This window comes from Schistocerca americana, chromosome 1, assembly GCF_021461395.2.
Source record: "Schistocerca americana isolate TAMUIC-IGC-003095 chromosome 1, iqSchAmer2.1, whole genome shotgun sequence".
NCBI classification, from domain to species: Eukaryota; Metazoa; Arthropoda; class Insecta; order Orthoptera; family Acrididae; genus Schistocerca; species Schistocerca americana.
In genome coordinates, this window is record NC_060119.1 from 211,255,019 (window position 1) to 211,277,598 (window position 22,580).

General features: G+C 40.7%; 1 protein-coding gene across 1 annotated transcript in view; it reads left to right on the forward strand.

The window, feature by feature from the left end:
• The window catches only part of LOC124601143 (tubulin polyglutamylase TTLL5), a 222,750-nt gene that overhangs the window by 167,074 nt on the left and 33,096 nt on the right, over window positions 1-22,580 (forward strand). The window contains exons 10-12 of the mRNA XM_047136224.1: window positions 3,823-4,074; window positions 13,643-13,736; window positions 20,683-20,845. Of these exons, the coding sequence (XP_046992180.1) occupies window positions 3,823-4,074; window positions 13,643-13,736; window positions 20,683-20,845 (509 nt within the window). The remainder of the gene's footprint in view (window positions 1-3,822; window positions 4,075-13,642; window positions 13,737-20,682; window positions 20,846-22,580) is intronic.

Genomic DNA, 22,580 nt, shown 5'->3' on the forward strand with positions numbered 1-22,580 from the left:
CACGGGAGATTTATTGTTTCTGTACAAGGTTGGGAGGATAATTACAGTCGGTGAAAGCTTCAGCGAGACCCTCAGGATAAATAGAGGGGGACTGCTCATCTCTGCAGATGCTATGACCGCAGATGGCTAGGCTGTGTGGAAGGGACTTTTTCATTTTGACTTCCATGATGCTTACCTATAATTGGCATTCCACATGGTTTCTCAGACTTTCTTGGTTCTCGACATCCCCTTTGGACTTTGCCGGTTTAATTGCTTAACTTTTGCAATGTTGTCTGTGCCAGTAATTTACCAATGGTATTTGAAGTAGTTGATTCAGGACATCCCCTGTTGCATCTCTTACCTTAATGACTGGGTTAGGGGCCCTACACGTGAAGAATACTTGCAAAACCTTCAATTGGCCTTCATTGCAAGCTGTTTTTTTTCTCCCCAAAGCATCTTTTTTGTTTATGACATTAGTAAGTTTAGTCTTGTCCCTACAGACCACCTCATCAAACCCATCACAACGTGCCAACACCTGAGAACCTGAAGGAGCTCCAGTCATTCCTGGGTAAAATTTCGTGTTATGCTCAGTTCATTCCTTCAGACTGAGGGCATCTGCCAGCCTCTTAACTGGCTTCACTGGAAGGGCCCTAAGTTTGTCTGGTCCACAGATTGTCAACGGGCTTTTTGGTCTCTCAAGCAGTGTTTGTGTTTGGCTCACTGTCTGGATTCCTTTCACCAGGTAAACCTTCAATCCTGGGCTGTACACATCCCACTATGTGCTTGGTGCCATCCTGTCCCATCAGAATCCAGATGGCACTGAACAGCCCATTTCTTGTGCCTAAAAGATACTTTCTGCTGCACAGTGTAGTTATTCACATGTGAAAATGTGGTGCTAGCTATTACTTTCGGGGTTAGAACGTTTAGTCTTCCTGTATGGGGGGCAAGGTTCCTCCTAATCAATGACCAAAAGCCATTATTTGGCTCTCGTTCCAAGCTGCTGTATAGGACTGCTTGCTGATTGCATAGTGGGCTCTCTTTCTCATTACCTGTTGCTATGATATTCAGTACTGCTCCACCACCAAGCATGCTAATGCCAAAGCCAATGCTGATGCACTATCATGGTGACTGACGGAGCCAGATTTGGAGTTCAATTGGCAGGAGGCTCTCAATGTTCGTGTTGGATGACACCCTGCAGTAAACCTTGTCAGATTTTCTGTCAACAGCATGTGAAGTCACAACTACCAAAAACCACCATGGTTGCTGACCTACTTCTCTAGAAATTTTCACTGTCCCACATTGAATTGGCTTGAGTGTGTCACCTAAGGTGCGGATCAGACATGGCATATGTTTTTCCTCCTATGTGATGAGCTCATGCTTGCTACAGAGGAGCAATGCTGTAGAATCCTTACCCATCGCCCACACTTCACCTTCCTCCCTCCCTCCAGTGTTGGGTCCTTGCATTCTTTATTTGCTGCATGTGTCGCATACTGGGGTATGGGTCACATGAAAACAATGGTGAATTGCCACAGCTTCTGGGTGGCGATCGATTATAATCAAACATCTCGTGCACAGGACCAGTCTGTATCATCATCCCTGTTTTCTCCTTGACCAATGCTGTAGCACTCTTGGGACAGGATGCACGTTGATTTCGCTGGTCCATTTTTAGGCAGCATGTGGTTGTTAGTAGTTGATGCTTTGCCAAACTTCCTGTGTGTAGCTAAGCTGTCCTCCATGTTGCTGTTGCCACTTTTCATACATTGTCTGTTATTTTTGCTGCAGAGGAATCCCCTAGGACCCTCATGTCTGGTAACAGTAGGCAGTTTTTGTCATGGGAGTTTGAAGGCTTTTGTGCCTGAAGTTGTATCCAGCATTTGACTACACTCACTTTCATCTGTTTTCTGACTCATAAGTGGAGCAATCCATGCATACGTTCAAGACCCAAATGAAGTAGTCTGTGTCTGACTCTTCCCTCGGTGATGTACTGCAGAGTTTTCTGGTTACAACCAGATGCCAGTGGTCAGTGGATGCAGTCCACTGCAGCATTTGCATGGGCACCAGCTGCAGGGTCTCCTGGAATTGTTGCACCCTGTGTCACATACCATGGAACACTGCAGTGCACTCCATTTTCCTCCCATTTGTGCCCAGTCCTTTGGCCAGCAGCAGGAGTGACTGCTGAGTGTCAAATTGGCAATTGTTTGTTTTTGGATGTCAGTGGGGAGCAGCTGACCAGTCGTGCAAATCAGTTGTGCCTGCATCCTGTTGAGACATCGCTGCTGTGTCCTCCTGGTTAATCGCGTAGCAGTGTCAATCACAACATTGTTTTGAGGACAGGTTTCTATTTGCTGTGGCGCATCTACATGTTTCGACTTCATGTGGACCTTCTGCCATCCTCAAATCGCCTGCATTTGTGGGCCTCTGTGAGGTTTGTGCGTCCGCCTGCCGAGATAGAGCCTATGGCTTTCGAAATGCCTCCATCCCCTTCCACCTCCCCCATTCTCCTTCCTGCCCTCCCCACCAGTCATCGATGGAGGTGGTCTTGTCCCCACTGCTTCTCCAAAAATAAATTGTCTAACATTACTGAGAGTCCTTTTGCTATCTTCTAAAAAATTTATATCTGGTATTGAGCAAAGAAAAAATGCTCCTAAAATTATCAGTGTATTCCCAGTCTTCTTTATTAAATGTGGGAGTTACTGTGGCTGGTTTCCAGCTGTTCGGAATTTCTTTCTTTGTCCAGCATTTGTTGTTGAATAGAAGGAATATAGCTTTCATAAGAGTAGATGTATGCTTGATAAATTCAGTGTTTGTCGCTTTCTGGTGTCTTTCTGTTTACACTTTTTTAGCACACCCCCTAATTCTGTCACTTCTGTTCTGTCTCAATTTACTTTGTCCTTCTTGTCAGGTGTTGAAACTTGTTATTTTACATTTCACTATGATTAACTGTCTGCTGTCCTAAGCTTCTTATAAGAATCTAATCATTGCAACCTATTACTTTGATGTTCATATTATCTTTTCAGTCTCATTGAAGTATTTACAGTAATTTATTTAAAAATTCTTGTATCACATGAACATAATTTTCTACTTCTGAAATTCTCTCCTAGCTCTCTTGTTCAATTGACCTGCACAGCTGCTTCACTTCTGTTGCTTGTCTCTTGTACCAATCTTTGCTTTTTTACTTCTATATCCAGTAGCTTCCGAGGCAACTTTTCCTTTTATAATTTGACGTTCCGTGGTTCTTGTTAAAAATGTGTACTTTATATTTTTAAGTAGTCCTCATATAATTTTCTAGTTGAGGTTTATTTGAGCAGGTATTTTCACCCTTCTGGCTGTAATGATTATTATTTTGATTAACAGAGCTGGGCAATGAAATCACATAATCACTTTTTCTTTGGCACATTTCAGTGCACATAATGAACTGTGGACATGGCTACATGGTTAACATTTTTATACTACTGCAGTACCGCAGACACACATTATTTCACCACAACAATAGGACAGTTTACCTATACTAATTCCACAGTTACCTCTCCTACTTTTTCTTTACCACTTACTATGGTACATAGGGTGTCAGATTTGTTGCTACATTTAGTATCCTGAAACCAACACCAAATTTATGTTTAGAGGTGTAGAAATTTAGATGTTTTCCCCCAGCCCTAAATTCAGGTGTGTGTGTGTGTGTGTGTGTGTGTGTGTGTGTGTGTTCATAACTTGCATAATCTTGGGTGATGATTGGAATAAAACTTGAGCAAATATTTCCTGTTATTTGGAAATGGTGTTATCTGGTTGATGTTTCTCATCAATGATATGAAATGTGACGCAAACTTTTGTTTGTTCCACATATAGATCCTGTGACTGGTATAACTTGCCACAGTGGCACTACTTCAATGGGGCACCCTTGCTCAACAACTGGATTAATTCAGCACAACTATAACTTGACATTGCATCAGCAGTTATTTCCTGGGGAGATTAAGAAAGTTCAGCAACAACCACGTTCAGTACCAAAACTTCCTGAGCGATTGGCACGTTATGAACGAGCACTAGCTCAAGGACATTGTACAGTTCTTGAAGAGAAGAATCAGTCATCACAGAAGACTGGTAAGGCACCAGTTCTAAGTTTGGTAGTTATTTGATAAGATTAATTTCATTTAACATTTTCAAGCCTGCAGTTGTGAGTATTTGTGTTTTCCATGGAAAGTGTTTTGTAAGTAATGCAGACTTTCCGTGGTTGGATAAATGTAAAATTTTGTGCTGATTTTGTCTTTAGTTTGAATATATATTGTTGTATTTTCAAAAGGCTTCATCTTTATGTCACTTATGACATAAATATGAAAGCTGCTGACATTAATAAATGAAAAATTACTGGTTTGTAGATGAATGGTATTATAGTAAACTCAGTTACAACCATCTTTATAAAAATTTAGAACAATATGGATAGATTGCTACTCACCATGTACAGGAGGCAGATATGTGCAATGAAAGAGAGTGCTAGATATTTTCAGCTATTTGACTAAATCCTTCATTAGATGTAGGAAACTCAAGTAATCACAGCTTACATACACATGGCCACTGCCATCTTTGGGCATTAAAACGTGACTGGAACTGCATTTGAATGTAAGCACCAATCTTCTTCTCTCTCTCTCTCTCTCTCTCTCTCTCTCTCTCACACACACACTCACTGCAGCAGTCGGTGTCCATCCCTTTTCTCAGTTTTCCTGTGTTTCCTTACCACCTTCTGAATCACATATGTTCTCCATCTGCTTACAATGCACTTTGTAAAGCTCTGACTTCCGAGTGATCGTGTATCAATGGCCTCGTCTTTGCATGACACATGGCTGTGTACCTAGCAAACTGTATGTTCAGTGTCAGTATAATTATTCCTGGACCTTCAAATTGCCCACTAATTCCCATCACTTTCAAGTATTTTTGTGTTCCTTCCTGTGTACCACACTTAATTTCTTGTGCGCCTTGCACCTATGTACAGAACAGCCCCCCCCCCCCTCCCGTGCCCCCCCTCCCCTTCCCAAACCTCATCCAGAAACCTCATCCCATATTCAAGCATACAACTTACTGATCTCACCTAATAAAATGACATCTGCTGCTGCGCCCCCCCCCCCCTCCCCCCATATTCATCCACCTCACTCTATTATTGGTTTTTATGTATTTTTCTTTGTATTTTCACTTTTGTGATCTTGTTTGGTTTTCACATCAATTTTATTTTGTGTTCATTTTCACAATAGGCACTACTTACTTTTCATTCCTTTTTGGCTTTACATTGTCTATTACATCTTGGTTGTGTTTTTTGTGATATTCTCACGTAATTTTATAAAGTTAAACATGTTCCTTGTCATCCACTGTACATTCTTGTTGCTTTCCTCTGCTCCAATATAGTAGAAGTTTATCTATCCCTATCCACACACCAGTGTCGCATACTGTTCCTGCACTGTTGCCTAGCTCATGAGTTCTCCCCAAATACCTTGTACACCTATTTGTGGATATTGTCAAGACTGGAAATGAGTGTGGGCTTGTAATTGATATAGGGTACTTGACTTCAGAAAAAGAAGTTGTATTAGTATATTAGCTCATGGGGATTACTTGGTGAGGATATCCAGGCAGAGAGAAGGTAGCTCCAGTAGCCCCAGGACCATCTCAGTAGAGAACAAATATGCAAAAGTAAAGAAACTAAGTCATTTAGTGCCTGGCAGCGGCTTGGAATAGAAGAGAGTAAAGTGTTTTGGCCATAGCTCTGAGAGCCCCCAGTCAGGTGATCCTGCAGTGTGATTTGATTGGCAGGGCAGCTTTGCTGACTGTGCTATGGCCTATTCCATTGCAAACTGGTCAATCATTGTCACATCAGTGGAAAAATGATTGTTGAAAAAGGCAGCACCCTTGCAAAATTTAAATAATAATCTTTATCGTGTTTGGGACCTGAGGCACCTTGTACAGGCTTGCCACCAAATTATGCATCACTGGCTGCAGCCTCTCCTTCCACTGTGTGTTCCAATTCTGTCAGTCTGTAGATCTCACCAAAATAGTCTTGCAAAACCATGTAAATCAGGCACAAACATCCGTGCACTACCTAACCTCACTGCACAACCTCTGTTCCATGTATAAAACCCTCCTGCTCTGCAGTCCAAATTACGGCATCCCGTCTCCCAGATTGAAACCCTTCCCCTTCAGAAACTATAGCAGCATGTACAATGCCGTCTCAAAAAAACTATCCAATCTATTCATCTCCTACTCCAAGCTTGAACTATCAATATCCTCCACCATAATAAGAGCTTTCATAAAAACCTCCCCCCACGTCCCTCACAGCCACAAAGCCTTGCCTGGCAGACACATACTACATTCAGTGCACTCGCAGCAACTCCCTCCCACTACCTTACAGAACCAAGAGCTGAAATAGACCCACAACACAGTTGTGAACCAGTCCTCCAAAAGCCTTAGTCCCACAGAAGTGTCAGTCCTTTCTGAATGCCTCAACTTTGCCCCATTCCCAGATTCAGTCATGCTCTCCTTCTCATGGTCCTTACAGTGGAAACGCTTTCTTGCCACTAGCCCTACCAAGCAGACTCAATCCAGTAAGGCGTCTGTTTCCAAGACAAATGAAATGGTTTTTTAAAGCTTGATTAATAGAACGGTCCCAAGTTAATCTAGTTTGGTGTTTGTTTTATCTCTATGTATTATCAATGGCAGTAAGATGTGAGGAATAACCAGTACTTCAGCAGTGACTTGCCTGCCTCACTGCTGTGCACTGTCTGCTACCACCATCCAGTAGTGTTACTCATTTGCTGCTGGAGTAGTAGTTATCCTTCCTGTTTGTGTCCATGTTAATATGTATCAATAAAACAAATATTTCGCTAGATTAACCTGAGACTCTTCTATGAAATAGGAATGTAAAATTCCGCTTGAAAAATTATTTTGTTTGTAACGGGAACAAACAGTCATCTTCCATTGACCATGGGCACTGAATTAACCTTGTGATCAGCAGTATTTGTTTGTACCAAATCCATACACTCTTAGCAAAAATGAAATTCAAAATATTTGCTGCAGTGCCAGAGAGAATTTGCCTGACAACTATTTAGAGAGAGAGAGACCCGGTATAAGAGACAAATAATTTCTTCTATTTATGTTACACAGTTGCTGTTGCTCTACAGATATAGTGCCTCCTTCCTCTAAGCTAATATGCCCAATAACGATGGCCTTGATGCTATTTAATTCTATCTTTTTCAATAGCCAACTAACTCCAAACCTAAAACATCCTTCCTGGCCACCGTAACAACCTACAATTACCTCTCCAGTGAAGGCAGTGGGCACCTGGATGGTAACATCCTATGTCAATCTATTCCTGGGTCATATACAGGGTGTATACGACATGGGACAACCGGGAGATCCGGGAAAAACCTGGGAATTTTTTCATCCAGGAGAAAACCGGGAAAAACCCGGGAACTTTTTTAGAATTCCAGAATTTTTTTGTTTTAGTTTTCAGTTAAATTTTTGTCATTTTGACTGGTAAAAAATTATATCCAAACAAAGGATATTACTGTATCCTGCTACTGCAGAATAATACTGCAGCAATAAAACATGAACGAGAGAAAAAAAACTAAAATAAAACTTAAGTTGCAAAGGAAATGTGCTATGTACAACAACAAAACACAGGGCTCATACAAGCATCTGCCAGCAGCAAAATGTGTCAGAGGCTTTAGGAAGACTATGCAGTGCTTCATAACAACAAATTGCCTCCGATGAGCGTGACGTCGCAACTGTTTACATTAGATTCGTGTGAGCAGTTGCATGCAGGCCCATGCGCATGCGCAGTTGCGTCGTGTGTGTGTGTGTGTGTGTGTGTGTGTGTGTGTAGTACCTTCTCCCGCTTCTGGCTACTAAAGTGAGTGAGTGAGTGAGTGAGTGAGTGAGTGTGTGTGTGTGTGTGTGTGTGTGTGTGTGTGTGTGTGTGTGTGTGTGTTAGCTATATAAGCACTAGTAGCAAGATGCTATTAGGAAAATTTTACTGTCGCACGCAAGCTGCCATATTCACTAGGAGCGAATCGGGGTATCTGCCCCGGGTGGCAATTTCAGTTAAGCATTAATCGCCTTGCAGAACAATGAAGTTAGTTTTGTCTGTTTGCTAAAGAAAAGTGGTTTTTATTAATCTTTTCTGCTGATGCATTCAATTTATTCGTAACGAAATGCTTAATTCCACACTATTGGCTAGTTTCAACTGTTCTCTGCATTTCAAAAGAGCATGTTTTCATCTTCTTGCAAGTATGGCATTATGCATAATAAAGAACCAAAAATGAAATAATACAGTACTGGTATTAAAAGAAAATTTACAACCGAATCAGGACGTACGAATGTGCACTTTAAACCGAATTATGCACGTTATTATAGTTCACAAAATTTCGATGCTCTTGGAATATCCTCTGATTTCTTGTTTCTTTTATGACGTAACGTAAGATCTTGTAATGTTTTACACGTATGAGCATACAGGCTTCTTGTGTCATCGTAGCTGTGCAAGCGGTGTGACGCCTGTAATTGGCGCTCTCTGGCAACTGCTGAAATGAACCTCTTTCTAACAGGTCGCTGGAAAATATTGCGAATGATTGACTGAAAAGCGTTGCTTTCAAAGTAAATTTCCTTTTACCCAAGATGAACTATGTGCAATGAATTTCTTTAATCACAGAGCGTTTGACTTTAAAAATCAACTCTTTGAGGATGACCATTTAGAAAAATTTCGAGCCCAAAAGATCATACATTTATGTCGTTATTAAAAATTTTACCGGCCACATTTGTGTGATGTATCTTAAAGTGTAACATGTGCAAAGAAGATCAACGTTATACATGAGTGTTAAGCTTCTCTTGCAGCTTATTAATCGTTGATACCAGTATTGTATGTGAAAGCTTTGCTTTTCTTGTAGCAACACTATGTATATTAATTTAAACCATTAACTTTTCCCGTTTGTGTGTACGCCCTACTTAACAATGATGATGCTATTGGCTGACGACATGACATGCCCTTTGCTTTGAATATCCGCTGTATCGGCTGGCGAGATCACGTGACATGAACTACGACTGGCTTACAAAAGTGCGTTACAATCTCTATAAATTGATAAGTTTTACAGTTCCGAGGTAAAGTATACTGTCACTTAACACGGAAAAAGTGTATTTTCACCCGGGAGAAAGTGTATTTTTAACCAAGAAATACGAGAATTTTTTTTCCTTGTCCACGTATACACCCTGCATATAGGAGAATCCTTCCTAAACACCCAGAATCCCAAACTGAACTGAAGGTGAAGCACCTACATGGCACTGTCCTGAGCTACCCAAGTCACGGGCCACAGAGGAATCCTTCCTAACCAGCAAAAATCTCGCTGTCACCTCTTTCAGATTTGTTGATGGTGCATTGATGACAGAGTGTGAGGATTCATTATTCAAATTCCTCTAGAATATCGTCTTCTTTCTCATTCATTTCACCAAGTCATCCTCGTCCCTTCCTCAGTGTCATCCTCCACCTTAATGCTGATTATGTCACTTCATCCATCCACATCGAACCCTACTAACCACCAGTGATTCCTCCACTTAGAAAATTGCCACCCACTCCACACCAAGAAGTACCGTCCATACAATTTAGCCACCTGTGGGCATCATATCTGTAGTTACAAGCGGTCTCTCTGCAAATATGCTGGACAGTAAGTTTGAAATAGTTGCCCAGCAGTTATTTTCACCAATATTAACAGCAATATCTTTCACATATTGTCTTTAAACTTTCACACAGCACAGAACATAAGTTGTTGGAGCCTAAATCTGTTATAGTTCAAGTAAGATAATGCAACTCATTAGTTTACTACTACAAATAGTTAAATAATGATTGATAAAGATGTCTGTGAACTTTTGCTATGGCTTAGTAGTTGACTGTAAAATGGGATGGGACCTTGAAACTATTGTCTCATAACACAATTCCAAATTATGCTATCAATAATAAACAATGACAACATCATACACAAAAGGAAATACATACACAAAATCACAGTTTACAAATCTGTTACACCAATGTGACTATTGTAGGGCATCAAACTGTTGTGGCCTGACTTTCTGTGATCACTGTTCTCTAGTAAATTATATATTCCAGGAAACATTTTTTAAGTATCTTTTGAAGTTTCACTTCAGACTGAAATATTAATTGAATATGTTTTTACTGTGGATAGAACTCGAAAATTTTAAGTACCACATGGCACTCAAAATCATCATCATCATCTTGGACAGTTTCCAGCCACTGGCTGGGTCTGTCGGGAACACAAGCCTCTCCATCGTGTTCTGTCTTTCCACCATTCCCCCTCTTCCACCTTCGTCCAGTTCTCTCCTCTTCTCGTCACACATTCCTTCACTCCCTTCACCCATCTATCTCTTGGTCTTCCCCTGGGCCTCTTCCCCTCCAGTTGCAGATCAAACATCCTCTTTGGAATTCTTCCCTCATCCATTCTCTTCATGTGTCCATACCATGCAGTCTTGATTTTTCTATCCTGTCCTGTACTGGTTCCTCCTTTAGTCTTTCCCTCACATACACATTTCGCAATCTGTCTCGTCTTGTTACACTCAACCTGCTCCTCTGGAACTTCATTTCACTAGCTTGTATTCTACTTTTGTCGCTTTTGTGCATTACCCATGTCTCACTTCCGTATGCCAATATGGGGACAAAGTAGGTTCGGTATATTATTCCCTTGGATTTCTGTGGCACCTCCTTGCTCCAAATAAGCCCCCTAATGCATTTGAAGAACTGCCCTGCCTTTCTGCACCTTTCATTTATTTCCATTGCGTTTCCCCCCTTACTTTCAATCATGCTTCCCAGGTACTTGAAGTTCTCTACCACTTGTAGTTTTTCCCCTCCACAAGTTATATCCACATTTGGCCTATTCTTCTTCCTTGTTGTGACAATTATTTCACTTTTCTTTGCAGAGAAATGCATTCCATATTGTGCTGCCGTTGCCTCCCATACATCTAACTGCTCTTGCACCTCCTTCTCGCAATTTCCCCATAACATCAGGTCATCGGCAAAAAGCACTGCTTTCATTTTATGATCTCCAATTGCTATTGTAAAATCAAATCCTATTAGGAAATGGGAAGACTTCAGAAAAGTTGGGGACTCCTCCCCAACTTTCCTATTGTATGCGACTGAACTTTTTTATAGGCATGAACCAATTAATTATCACAGTCCAGTACATAAAATGACATACTTTCATATACAAAATATTTTCAGATTACTTCGTTTTACAGAGTGAGTAAAAAGATGTGCATGCATTTCAAGTCAAAGAAGATACATAATACAGATACAGGGTGTTTCAAAAATGACCGGTATATTTGAAACGGCAATAAAACTAAACGAGCAGCGATAGAAATACACCGTTTGTTGCAATATGCTTGGGACAACAGTACATTTTCAGGCGGACAAACTTTCGAAATTACAGTAGTTACAATTTTCAACAACAGATGGCGCTGCAAGTGATGTGAAAGATATAGAAGACAACGCAGTCTGTGGGTGCGCCATTCTGTACGTCGTCTTTCTGCTGTAAGCGTGTGCTGTTCACAACGTGCAAGTGTGCTGTAGACAACATGGTTTATTCCTTACAACAGAGGATTTTTCTGGTGTTGGAATTCCACCGCCTAGACACAGTGTTGTTGCAACAAGACGAAGTTTTCAACGGAGGTTTAATGTAACCAAAGGACCGAAAAGCGATACAATAAAGGATCTGTTTGAAAAATTTCAACAGACTGGGAACGTGACGGATGAACGTGCTGGAAAGGTAGAGCGACCGCGTATGGCAACCACAGAGGGCAACGTGCAGCTAGTGCAGCAGGTGATCCAACAGCGGCCTCGGGTTTCCGTTCGCCGTGTTGCAGCTGCTGTCCAAATGACGCCAACGTCCACGTATCGTCTCATGCGCCAGAGTTTACACCTCTATCCATACAAAATTCAAACGCGGCATCCCCTCAGCGCCGCTACCATTGCTGCACGAGAGACATTCGCTAACGATATAGTGCACAGGATTGATGACGGCGATATTCATGTGGGCAGCATTTGGTTTACTGACGAAGCTTATTTTTACCTGGACGGCTTCGTCAATAAACAGAACTGGTGCATATGGGGAACCGAAAAGCCCCATGTTGCAGTCCCATCGTCCCTGCATCCTCAAAAAGTACTGGTCTGGGCCGCCATTTCTTCCAAAGGAATCATTGGCCCATTTTTCAGATCCGAAACGATTACTGCATCACGCTATCTGGACATTCTTCGTGAATTTGTGGCGGTACAAACTGCCTTAGACGACACTGCGAACACCTCGTGGTTTATGCAAGATGGTGCCCGGCCACATCGCACGGCCGACGTCTTTAATTTCCTGAATGAATATTTCGATGATGGTGTGATTGCTTTGGGCTATCCAAAACATACAGGAGGCGGCGTGGATTGGCCTCCCTATTCGCCAGACATGAACCCCTGTGTCTTCTTTCTGTGGGGACACTTGAAAGACCAGGTGTACCGCCAGAACCCAGAAACAATTGAACAGCTGAAGCAGTACATCTCATCTGCATGTGAAGCCATTCCGCCAGAATCCAGAAACAATTGAACAGCTGAAGCAGTACATCTCATCTGCATGTGAAGCCATTCCGCCAGACACGTTGTCAAAGGTTTCGGGTAATTTCATTCAGAGACTACGCCATATTATTGCTACGCATGGTGGATATGTGGAAAATATTGTACTATAGAGTTTCCCAGGCCGCAGCGCCATCTGTTGTTGAAAATTGTAACTACTGTAATTTCGAAAGTTTGTCTGCCTGAAAATGTACTGTTGTCCCAAGCATATTGCAGCAAACGGTGTATTTCAATCGCTGCTCGTTTAGTTGTTATTGCCGTTTCAAATATACCGGTCCTTTTTGAAACACCCTGCATTTAAGTATGGATAATTTATGTAAATGTTACATGTTGTGTAACATTTACTCATTGCATTATTTATACTACACCAAGAACTTCTCAATTATCAGATTGATGTTAATGTTAAAGTAATAGCTGTGAAAAGTACTGAAGTTAATAGAAAGAGACAATAACACTGGGAATGGAAGGGTTTCTACAACTTCTACACAAAACATACTGCAGTTAGAGTTAAAGGGCACAAAAGCATTGTTGAGTAGGGAGTGAGACAGGGTTGTAGCCTATCCCCCTTGTTATTCAATCTGTACATTGTGCAGATAGTAAAGAAAACCAAAGAGAGATTTGGAAAGGGAATTAAAGTTAAGGGAGGAAAAATAAAATTTTCGACATTTGCTGATGACATCACAGTTCTGTTAGATGATAAATAACTTCAAAGGTTAGTTTCATGGAATAGATAGTGTCTTGAAAATGATTTGTAAGACGAACATAAAAAAGGAAAACAAGAGTATTGAAAGGTAGACAAATTAAATTGGGCAGTCTGAGGGAATTGGATAAGGCAGTGACATACCAAAAGACAGAAGTGACAAGTGGGCAATAATCAGTTAATATGAGAAGAGAATTGAAGCTTTTGAAATATGGTGCTACAGAAGAATGCTGAAAACTAGAAGGATAGATCTGATTTGAATACTGTTGTCAGTTTACTTAAAGCTGAATAAATTTTAGTAATTTCATAAATTTTTGTTCCAGAGGAAGGAACTAACAAACTGAATCCAAACAGATACGATGTTAATTCATTGCGCCAAGAAATCCTGCACTGCTTTGAGAAAGGCAACAGGCTCAGGTATGTGAAATAAGGCCACACCATTTTGCTGCAGCGTTTCTTCATTTATGATGATTCTTTTTCAGTTCAGTAACATTACATCCAACCAATCAAGTAACAGTCCTTATGTACACTCCTGGAAATGGAAAAAAGAACACATTGACACTGGTGTGTCAGACCCACCATACTTGCTCCGGACACTGCGAGAGGGCTGTACAAGCAATGATCACACGCACGGCACAGCGGACACACCAGGAACCGCGGTGTTGGCCGTCGAATGGCGCTAGCTGCGCAGCATTTGTGCACCGCCGCCGTCAGTGTCAGCCAATTTGCCGTGGCATACGGAGCTCCATCGGAGTCTTTAACACTGGTAGCATGCCGCGACAGCGTGGACGTGAACCGTATGTGCAGTTGACGGACTTTGAGCGAGGGCGTATAGTGGGCATGCGGGAGGCCGGGTGGACGTACCGCCGAATTGCTCAACACGTGGGGCGTGAGGTCTCCACAGTACATCGATGTTGTCGCCAGTGGCCGGCGGAAGGTGCACGTGCCCGTCGACCTGGGACCGGACCGCAGCGACGCACGGATGCACGCCAAGACCGTAGGATCCTACACAGTGCCGTAGGGAACCGCACCGCCACTTCCCAGCAAATTAGGGACACTGTTGCTCCTGGGGTATCGGCGAGGACCATTCGCAATCGTCTCCATGAAGCTGGGCTACGGTCCCGCACACCGTTAGGCCGTCTTCTGCTCACGCCCCAACATCGTGCAGCCCGCCTCCAGTGGTGTCGCGACAGGCGTGAATGGAGGGACGAATGGAGACTTGTCGTCTTCAGCGATGAGAGTCGCTTCTGCCTTGGTGCCAATGATGGTCGTATGCGTGTTTGGTGCCGTGCAGGTGAGCGCCACAATCAGGACTGCATACGACCGAGGCACACAGGGCCAACACCCAGCATCATGGTGTGGGGAGCGATCTCCTACACTGGCCGTACACCACTGGTGATCGTCGAGGGGACACTGAATAGTGCACGGTACATCCAAACCGTCATCGAACCCATCGTTCTACCATTCCTAGACCGGCAAGGGAACTTGCTGTTCCAACAGGACAATGCACGTCCGCATGTATCCCGTGCCACCCAACATGCTCTAGAAGGTGTAAGTCAACTACCCTGGCCAGCAAGATCTCCGGATCTGTCCCCCATTGAGCATGTTTGGGACTGGATGAAGCGTCGTCTCACGCGGTCTGCACGTCCAGCACGAACGCTGGTCCAACTGAGGCGCCAGGTGGAAATGGCATGGCAAGCCGTTCCACAGGACTACATCCAGCATCTCTACGATCGTCTCCATGGGAGAATAGCAGCCTGCATTGCTGCGAAAGGTGGATATACACTGTACTAGTGCCGACATTGTGCATGCTCTGTTGCCTGTGTCTATGTGCCTGTGTTCTGTCAGTGTGATCATGTGATGTATCTGACCCCAGGAATGTGTCAATAAAGTTTCCCCTTCCTGGGACAATGAATTCACGGTGTTCTTATTTCAATTTCCAGGAGTGTAATATATTACCAAGAGTGAGGCTATAGTAAGTTTTATCAGAGATGTGGAGGTTAAAATAATGCACATTTCTTGATTAAATTTATTCATTTCTTGATGAGGAGATGAAAATAATCCTTTGCCACCTGTGGAGTGTGAGTTCCCATGTTTGCCAGAGGCAGGTGCAGCTCGTGGTTTCCATACTGAGGAAGACATGGGTGTGTACTGATTCGAACTAACTTAGACCTTGGTGTAGAGTACTCTGTTACTGCAACCAAGATTTCAGGGTGGGTGGGTGGGGGGCAATATCAGACTCTAGCCACAACTTTACAAACTGTATCTCCTTTCCGTTTCATAATCAACCACAAAATATCAACAAAAACTAAATCCACAGTAATATCTATTGGTAGTACATTTATCTAAGTCACATTTCCCGATGCTTCTAGAGAGAGGTATTTAATGGAGTGTGCTTTTCCTTTGATGCGTGCATAATGTTTTTTGTGTTTTCAAATACAGACTTGAGACCTTCAATGTTTTCTGTACATTCATCTGCAGTATTTGAGTTAGAGATGAAACAGTGATGTTGCCATAACATCATGAGTGTTGTGCTTGGCTGACAGAAGCAATCTGAGCAGCCACAAAGTTGATTTGTTTCCAAAGCTAGCATACTGTATTCATTGTTCTTCATATTTATACTTGGGTTTTACAAAATGATATAGTTTAAACAAAAAATGGCATTTTCAGTGTGGTTTGTTGTGCCAAAGTGTTGGGAAATGGGACGTCAGTGGATACAAATGTTACCATCCATTTTTAAATACTTCATTTAATAGGCTAGATCTTTACTTACGACAAATTAATTTCTTCTTATCACCTATCAAGGTATGTTTTGCTTACTTTTAATCATTTGTTTAGAGATGAAATTAGCTCTTCTCCCCTTCTGTGCTGTAGAATGGTCTATGACAATTTCATTAAAATTAGAATGATTCGGTAGATCATTTTCCAGATTTTTGCTAACAAACTGTACACTGAATTCATGTTCTGGTGTTTTCAGACTTGCGGTTTGCTGCAGCTGTTCGCAAGAATATAAAACTCACTAGAACTTGAGACACAATACACACACAAAAAGCAACTTGCTAATAGCAGTAACTGGACATTTTTTTGCATGCAAATTTCCTCTATTGATTTCTGAAAGTCCCAGTAGGTGTTGATACCTAATGTTAGCATATTTTAATATTCTCTAGTGAGACATTTACAAACTTTGTTCCTACAGTGAATGTAACTGCCAGTAACTTAAACATAAAACTGTCTATAACAGTATTAAAACTTGAATACTAAATGTTGATTAATGACACATCAAAGCATAATGCAGACAGGGGTTCAATGCCAAAGTTCAGCCACTGTTTTCATTCCATTCTTTATGTAAGCAGTGGGAAATGAAAATTGTGTGGAAGTTGATAGGATACATTTAGGCTCCACTAGATGAGCCTTGCGGAGGCTCATAAGAGCAGAAGCCACACCCAAGTCTCTAGTATATAGAACTAATGGGCATTTCAGGGTACAGCTTTAAGGGTAGCTCCTACCTGGTTGAAAAACATCAGTTGATACCAACAGTTCCAAAAAATTTGGACTCTAATTATTTATATGGAAAACATTTGAAATGCATCTAATAATTTAAATTCTGTAATACATTGTTGAGAAATATACTTGAGTGTGACTCCACCACAGAGCCTGAAACTACAAGCCACACATGGACAGAAGGTTCATTGAATCATTTAGAGACTAGTTTTCAACCATTCCACTCCTGAACAGCACATGGGACTACATCTAAATCTTCACATGCGAAAGCTGACATTTCTGATTTTATTATGATGGTCATTGCTCCCTATATAGATGGGTTTCAACAAAATGGTTTGACAGTCTGAGGAGATAGTTGATGATGGAAATTTCTTAAAAAGATCTCATCGCAACAAAAAACGTGTTTGTTTTAATGATTGCCACCCCAACTTGATTATCATATCCATGACATTTTCTTCCCTATTTCATGGTAATAGGAATCAAGCTGACTTTATTTTAACATTTTGAGTGTTTTTCATAAAGGTGAAAAACCCATAGCATGCAGCAGTGCTCCAGAGGAGAATGGGCTGTCATAGTGAAGGTAGTCTCTTCAATAGATACGTTGCATCTTCTAAGTGGTCTGCCAGTAAAACAGTGTCTTCAGTATGCCTTGCCCCCACAACATACTTCATGATGGTTCCATTTTAAGTTGTTGTTAATTTTAATGTCAGGGTGTTATTAATGAATTTTTAAATGTTGTGTGCTTTATCATGTAACCCAAATTTAATAAAATTGCCACTTTTTGCTCCATACAGATAGTCTGCCTAAATCATTATGAAATACACTTTGCTCTCCTGTTGACTAAACTAGAAAGTAAATGACAGCATCATATGCAAACATTGTAAGAAGTCTGGTGAGCTTGTCTCATAAATCAATCATATATGTGTGGTTGTAATTAAACTTCTGCTACTTGAGAAGTCTCCCATGCAAAACATGTGATCGTAGGATAATGAAACTTTATGGAAACATTTGTAAAGACATGCAGAAGAGAAATAATGAATAAATGATTGAAAAAAACTCATTTCAATTTCCACACAAGAGGGTAAGATTTCGTAATTGCACACCATGTTTATGTTCCAGGTTACAAATATTGGTCAGTGCTACAACCACCTACATCCGCAATGGTCTGAAGTCACACCAGAGATAACATTTCAAAATTGTTCACAGCATCTTTCAAATGGTGGACCAGGGAATGTTCAGCTTTCATGGCATAGCTTGTGCACTGCTAGAAGATCGCATGTTGTGTGCATCATTCTCAGCCATGGCCACAGTTTGGCCTCTCCCAGGAGCAAGCCCCAAATTGCGAATTAATTCCAACATGAGATTTGTGTTCTTCAACCCCAGGGTGGAAAGAGGACATTCCTCAATTCCTTTAATGCATTGATACTTGTGAAGAGAATCAGCTCTATTGCTGCTATTTTGATAAAACAGCTCTACAGGTAATGCGCTGCTCACCTTGTCCAGACTCATGTTGACAATCTGGAGTTGAAAGCACAGTGATGCTTGTGTTTCAACCATATGTCGCGCTGCACCAGCACCGGTGCCTAAAAGCAAATAATGACACTACCTTTTCTAACAGTGCGTATCCTACAGTGCACACTCTGAACATCATTCCTATAAAGTTGTGTACCTGTATGGTAAATAGTCTTCTGTCTACATTGGCTCAAGTAGTGAAAGAATAAGAACAGCAGAGGGGCCTGGTACACTTACTTGGATAACCCCAGATATCACTTCACAGTACTAGACAGAAAGTCATCTAGTGAAACTGTGACTTTTGACAGGAAATTGTGACTACATTCACACAGTCAAGCATTACTCAAAAAACATGCAGTTTCATTATAAGCTGCTTGGGAGAAACAGAGTCAAAAGCCTTCTTGAAATCTAGAAATACGAATCAACTTGAGGCCCCCTGTTGATAGGAATCATTACTACTTGTGAATAAAGAGCCAGTTGTTTCACAAGATCAATATTTTCTGAATCTGTGTTTGTTATGCATCAGTAGACAGTATTCCTCAAGGTATGTCATAATGTTGGAACACAGTATATGTTCAAAAATCATGATACAAATTGACTTCAATAATATAGGTCTGTAACACAGTGGATTTCTTGTATTTTCTTTCTAGCATATTGTTGTGACCTGTGCAACTTCTCCATTTGTCAGTATTGATTCTTCATGTAGCAAGCAGTCCTATACGACTGCCAAAAATTGAGTAGTTTATTAGCTTACACCAAAAGGAACCTAACTGGTATACAATCTGGACCAAAAGACATGTCTTCATTATGTTACTTAATTTGGCTGCTACATCAACGTTACCTGCTTTCAAATTACTCATGTTGTCAGCTATTTCCAATTAGAACTCTATCTTATCTGGTAAAGGACTTCCAGTAGATTGTGTTTGATAACACCGCCTTAGTGCCACTGTCATCAGTAACATTTCCATCCCTATTCAGCAATGAGAGATTTGATTGTGTCTTGCTAATAGTGTACTTTACATATGATAAGAGGGTCTTTGGATTTCTTGCTAGATTTAAAGACCGAGTTATGTTGTGGAAACTGCTAAAAGCATTTTGCACTGGAATCTGCACCAAGTTTTGAACATCTGAGAAGAGTTGTGTACCTTGGTGAGATCTGAGACCTGTTCTGTCTCTCAATAATTTATCTGTGGTGAGGCACTGTTGCCATCAGTGCTATTTGTTTGAATCTAAACCACATTTGGTCGGCACTTATACAGTTAACATGGAAAGAATGGAGACTGTCTCCTAGGAAGGGATTAAGAGAATGTTTTTACCTGCATTTTTAAACAATCATATTTCATTTATTTTTGGTGGTGGCTATTATGGTATTCAGTCTCACTGTGATGACATTGCTGTCTCTAATTCCTGTACCAGTTATGATGCTGTCTATTTGCTCAGGATTGTTTGCCACTAACGCCATGTAGCAAGGACTTCGAGCTCACAAGACCACCAATTAATAAATAGGTGAAGGGAAATAAACGTTAAGTAGATTAAATGTAAATACCATTTCCTGCAGCCTGTAAATACTTTCTCAAAAAACATTTTGTTTAAACACCATGTAGCTGGTTGTACATCTTCTTTGTAATCATATAATTGTCTCAATTAAATTATGAGGCTCACCCTTAGTAAGACTAATACAGAAACTAAACTAATTACACTATAGAATATTGCTACAAGTATATGAATCAAACTTTGATCTATTAAGAGTATTTTCAGCTGAAGAGTAAATTAGAAACAATTGAAAATTAAAGATCTGAGAGCTCTGAAAATATAAAGAACAAGAAATTAAGTTCCTATCATTTCTACACTGGTAACTTGTATTTGATAAGATTCATCAGGTGTTTCAAAAAACTAATCTGAAGATAGGTTTTCACATAGACATGCCAACACTTTCCTTTCTTGTGTTTGTTAAATATGAGTGCTAAAAATTTATTCTACCCCTAAGATTAGAACTAGATACCTTCAGATCAAACACAGTCACAGTATTATGTGTTAGTGACCTTAACTTCGGGAATGGGTTTTAATGAACCAAATGTTTGAAGTATAATATTCATGTGGTGAATCATGTGATGACTGTTTTGTATCAGAATGCAAATATTCATCTTGTGATAATATAGAGTGATTGTTTTTAATAAACTAAATTATTTTAAAAGGGGTTTCATGCTGACGTGATCCATAGCCAGCATTGAATTCAGTACCATTTACAAAGTATTATAATACATTAAAGTAATTCAATCAGTTACATTCAATAGACTGTCATACAAGATTACTGTGTTAATTAATAATGGTTTATTGTATGATTTCATAGCCAGAATCAAGCACGCAGGATCTTCTGCCAGTACTTGCAATGTATATTACGTCGCCTTGCCAACAAAGAAGGTTTTGATACAGATGATGATAACAACAGTGAGCTTATATTGCGATTCTTACAAAGGGCTTCAAGTAATCTGCGTACACCATACTTTGTTCAGGTATTTGAGACAAATATTAGTCTTTCTTAATGTATCTTACTTTATTGCTTCATTCTGTGCTGCTTCAATATGAATTAAATAGTAACTAGGTTTTACAGGTAAGTCAGTGTTGCTGCCACCTGTGATAAAAACAGTATGGTGTTGTCTCCTGGGAAAGGAAAGAGAGAAATTATGTGTAACCTCTGTTCACATACATGTAGACACACATTTTGTTGTGATGTTTCATGTCAAAGAAAATAACTTTTTGTATATTATGTAAAATATATTCCTCTTTTACCTGTGTGATGGTGCACTTTGAACAGTGATACTATGAAGTATTGCATTGTGAACATCTGCCATAGTTCTTAAAATTTAATTTCTGTGATCCAGTCATATTAGTTGTTGTTCAATTGTGCCCTAACCGGGCTACACACTTTGCATTTCATGGCAAAAGCAAATTCGATGTAAACGTCCACCACTCCCAAATTATTGTTTCATTGTAAATGTGAGGGGAAAAAGTAAGTAATTTTTTCTTTTGTTTAGTTTTACATGTCATTTTACAAATTTGCAAACTGTTATTTCATAAATATGAACTGCAGTATGTGATGTTAGATATTTAATGTAAGAAAGTGTTAATTGATGCACTGAGAGCCAAAACATTATAATCACCTGCTTGATATCGTGTTTGTCTAAATTTTGAATGAAGTACGCAGCAATCCTGGGTGGCATGGATTTGACAAGTTCTCGGTAGGTTCCTGGAGGTATGTGGCAGCAAGTTTCTTTGAACAGATCATGCAAGTCCCGTAAATTACAGACTGGAGGTATGTGGATGTGGAGTCGTACCTGAAAGTGTCCCAGATATTTACAGTCAGGCTCAGATCAGGTGAATTTGCTGGCAAGGACATCAACACAAGTTAACTATCATGCTCCTCAAATCATGGTAGCGTAAGTCTGACCGTGTGGCATGCATAGTTACTCTGCAGGAAGATGTTACCACCATCAGGTAATACAATGCACATGACTGGATGCATCTAGTCCACAATAATGTCCAGAGCTGTCATGGCACCTTCGATTACTATCACGGGTACCGAGGAAGCCCAGGTGGATGTCCTCCATAGCATAAAACAGTCCCTTCCACCAGCCCCCACCTCCCCCCTCCCCCCCTCCCACCAGCCAGTTTTCTTGATGCTGTGCATCTTTCAAGCAACCGTTTTACTAAAGGATGGCATATCCAGATATGAATATCGAGCAGATGTAACAAGGAAAGTTACGCATCCAACCAAGTTCTAAGTTTCACCAAGATTGATTATCCTGTGCCCACTGCCATCATAATTGATGGTGTCTTTGGATCAACTGGGTACACAGAGGGTCGTCTTCCATGGAGGTGAATGTTCAACATTGTGTGCTCTAGAACCATTGTGCCTGCACCAGCAATGTAAAGGGTGATTATAATTAAACATTTGCTGCTTCAAAAGGCCCCTATGGAAAACAATTGGTCATGGGACAGTGAACCTGTTTGCAAACATTTGTCAGAAAATACAGAAGACAAATAATAAATAAGTCATTGAAAGCAGCACATTTTAATTTCCATGTGATAGGGTAACATTTGTTAACTATGTACCATGAAAGCGGAATGCGCTCGAAGACCAAGATAAAACTTTCAAACTGGTACAGAGCAGTAGTCATTAATTGTTTCTGTTCTAGCTTTGTTAGACAAGAACCAGATTTTGGTTACTTATTAGCCAAAATCCACATG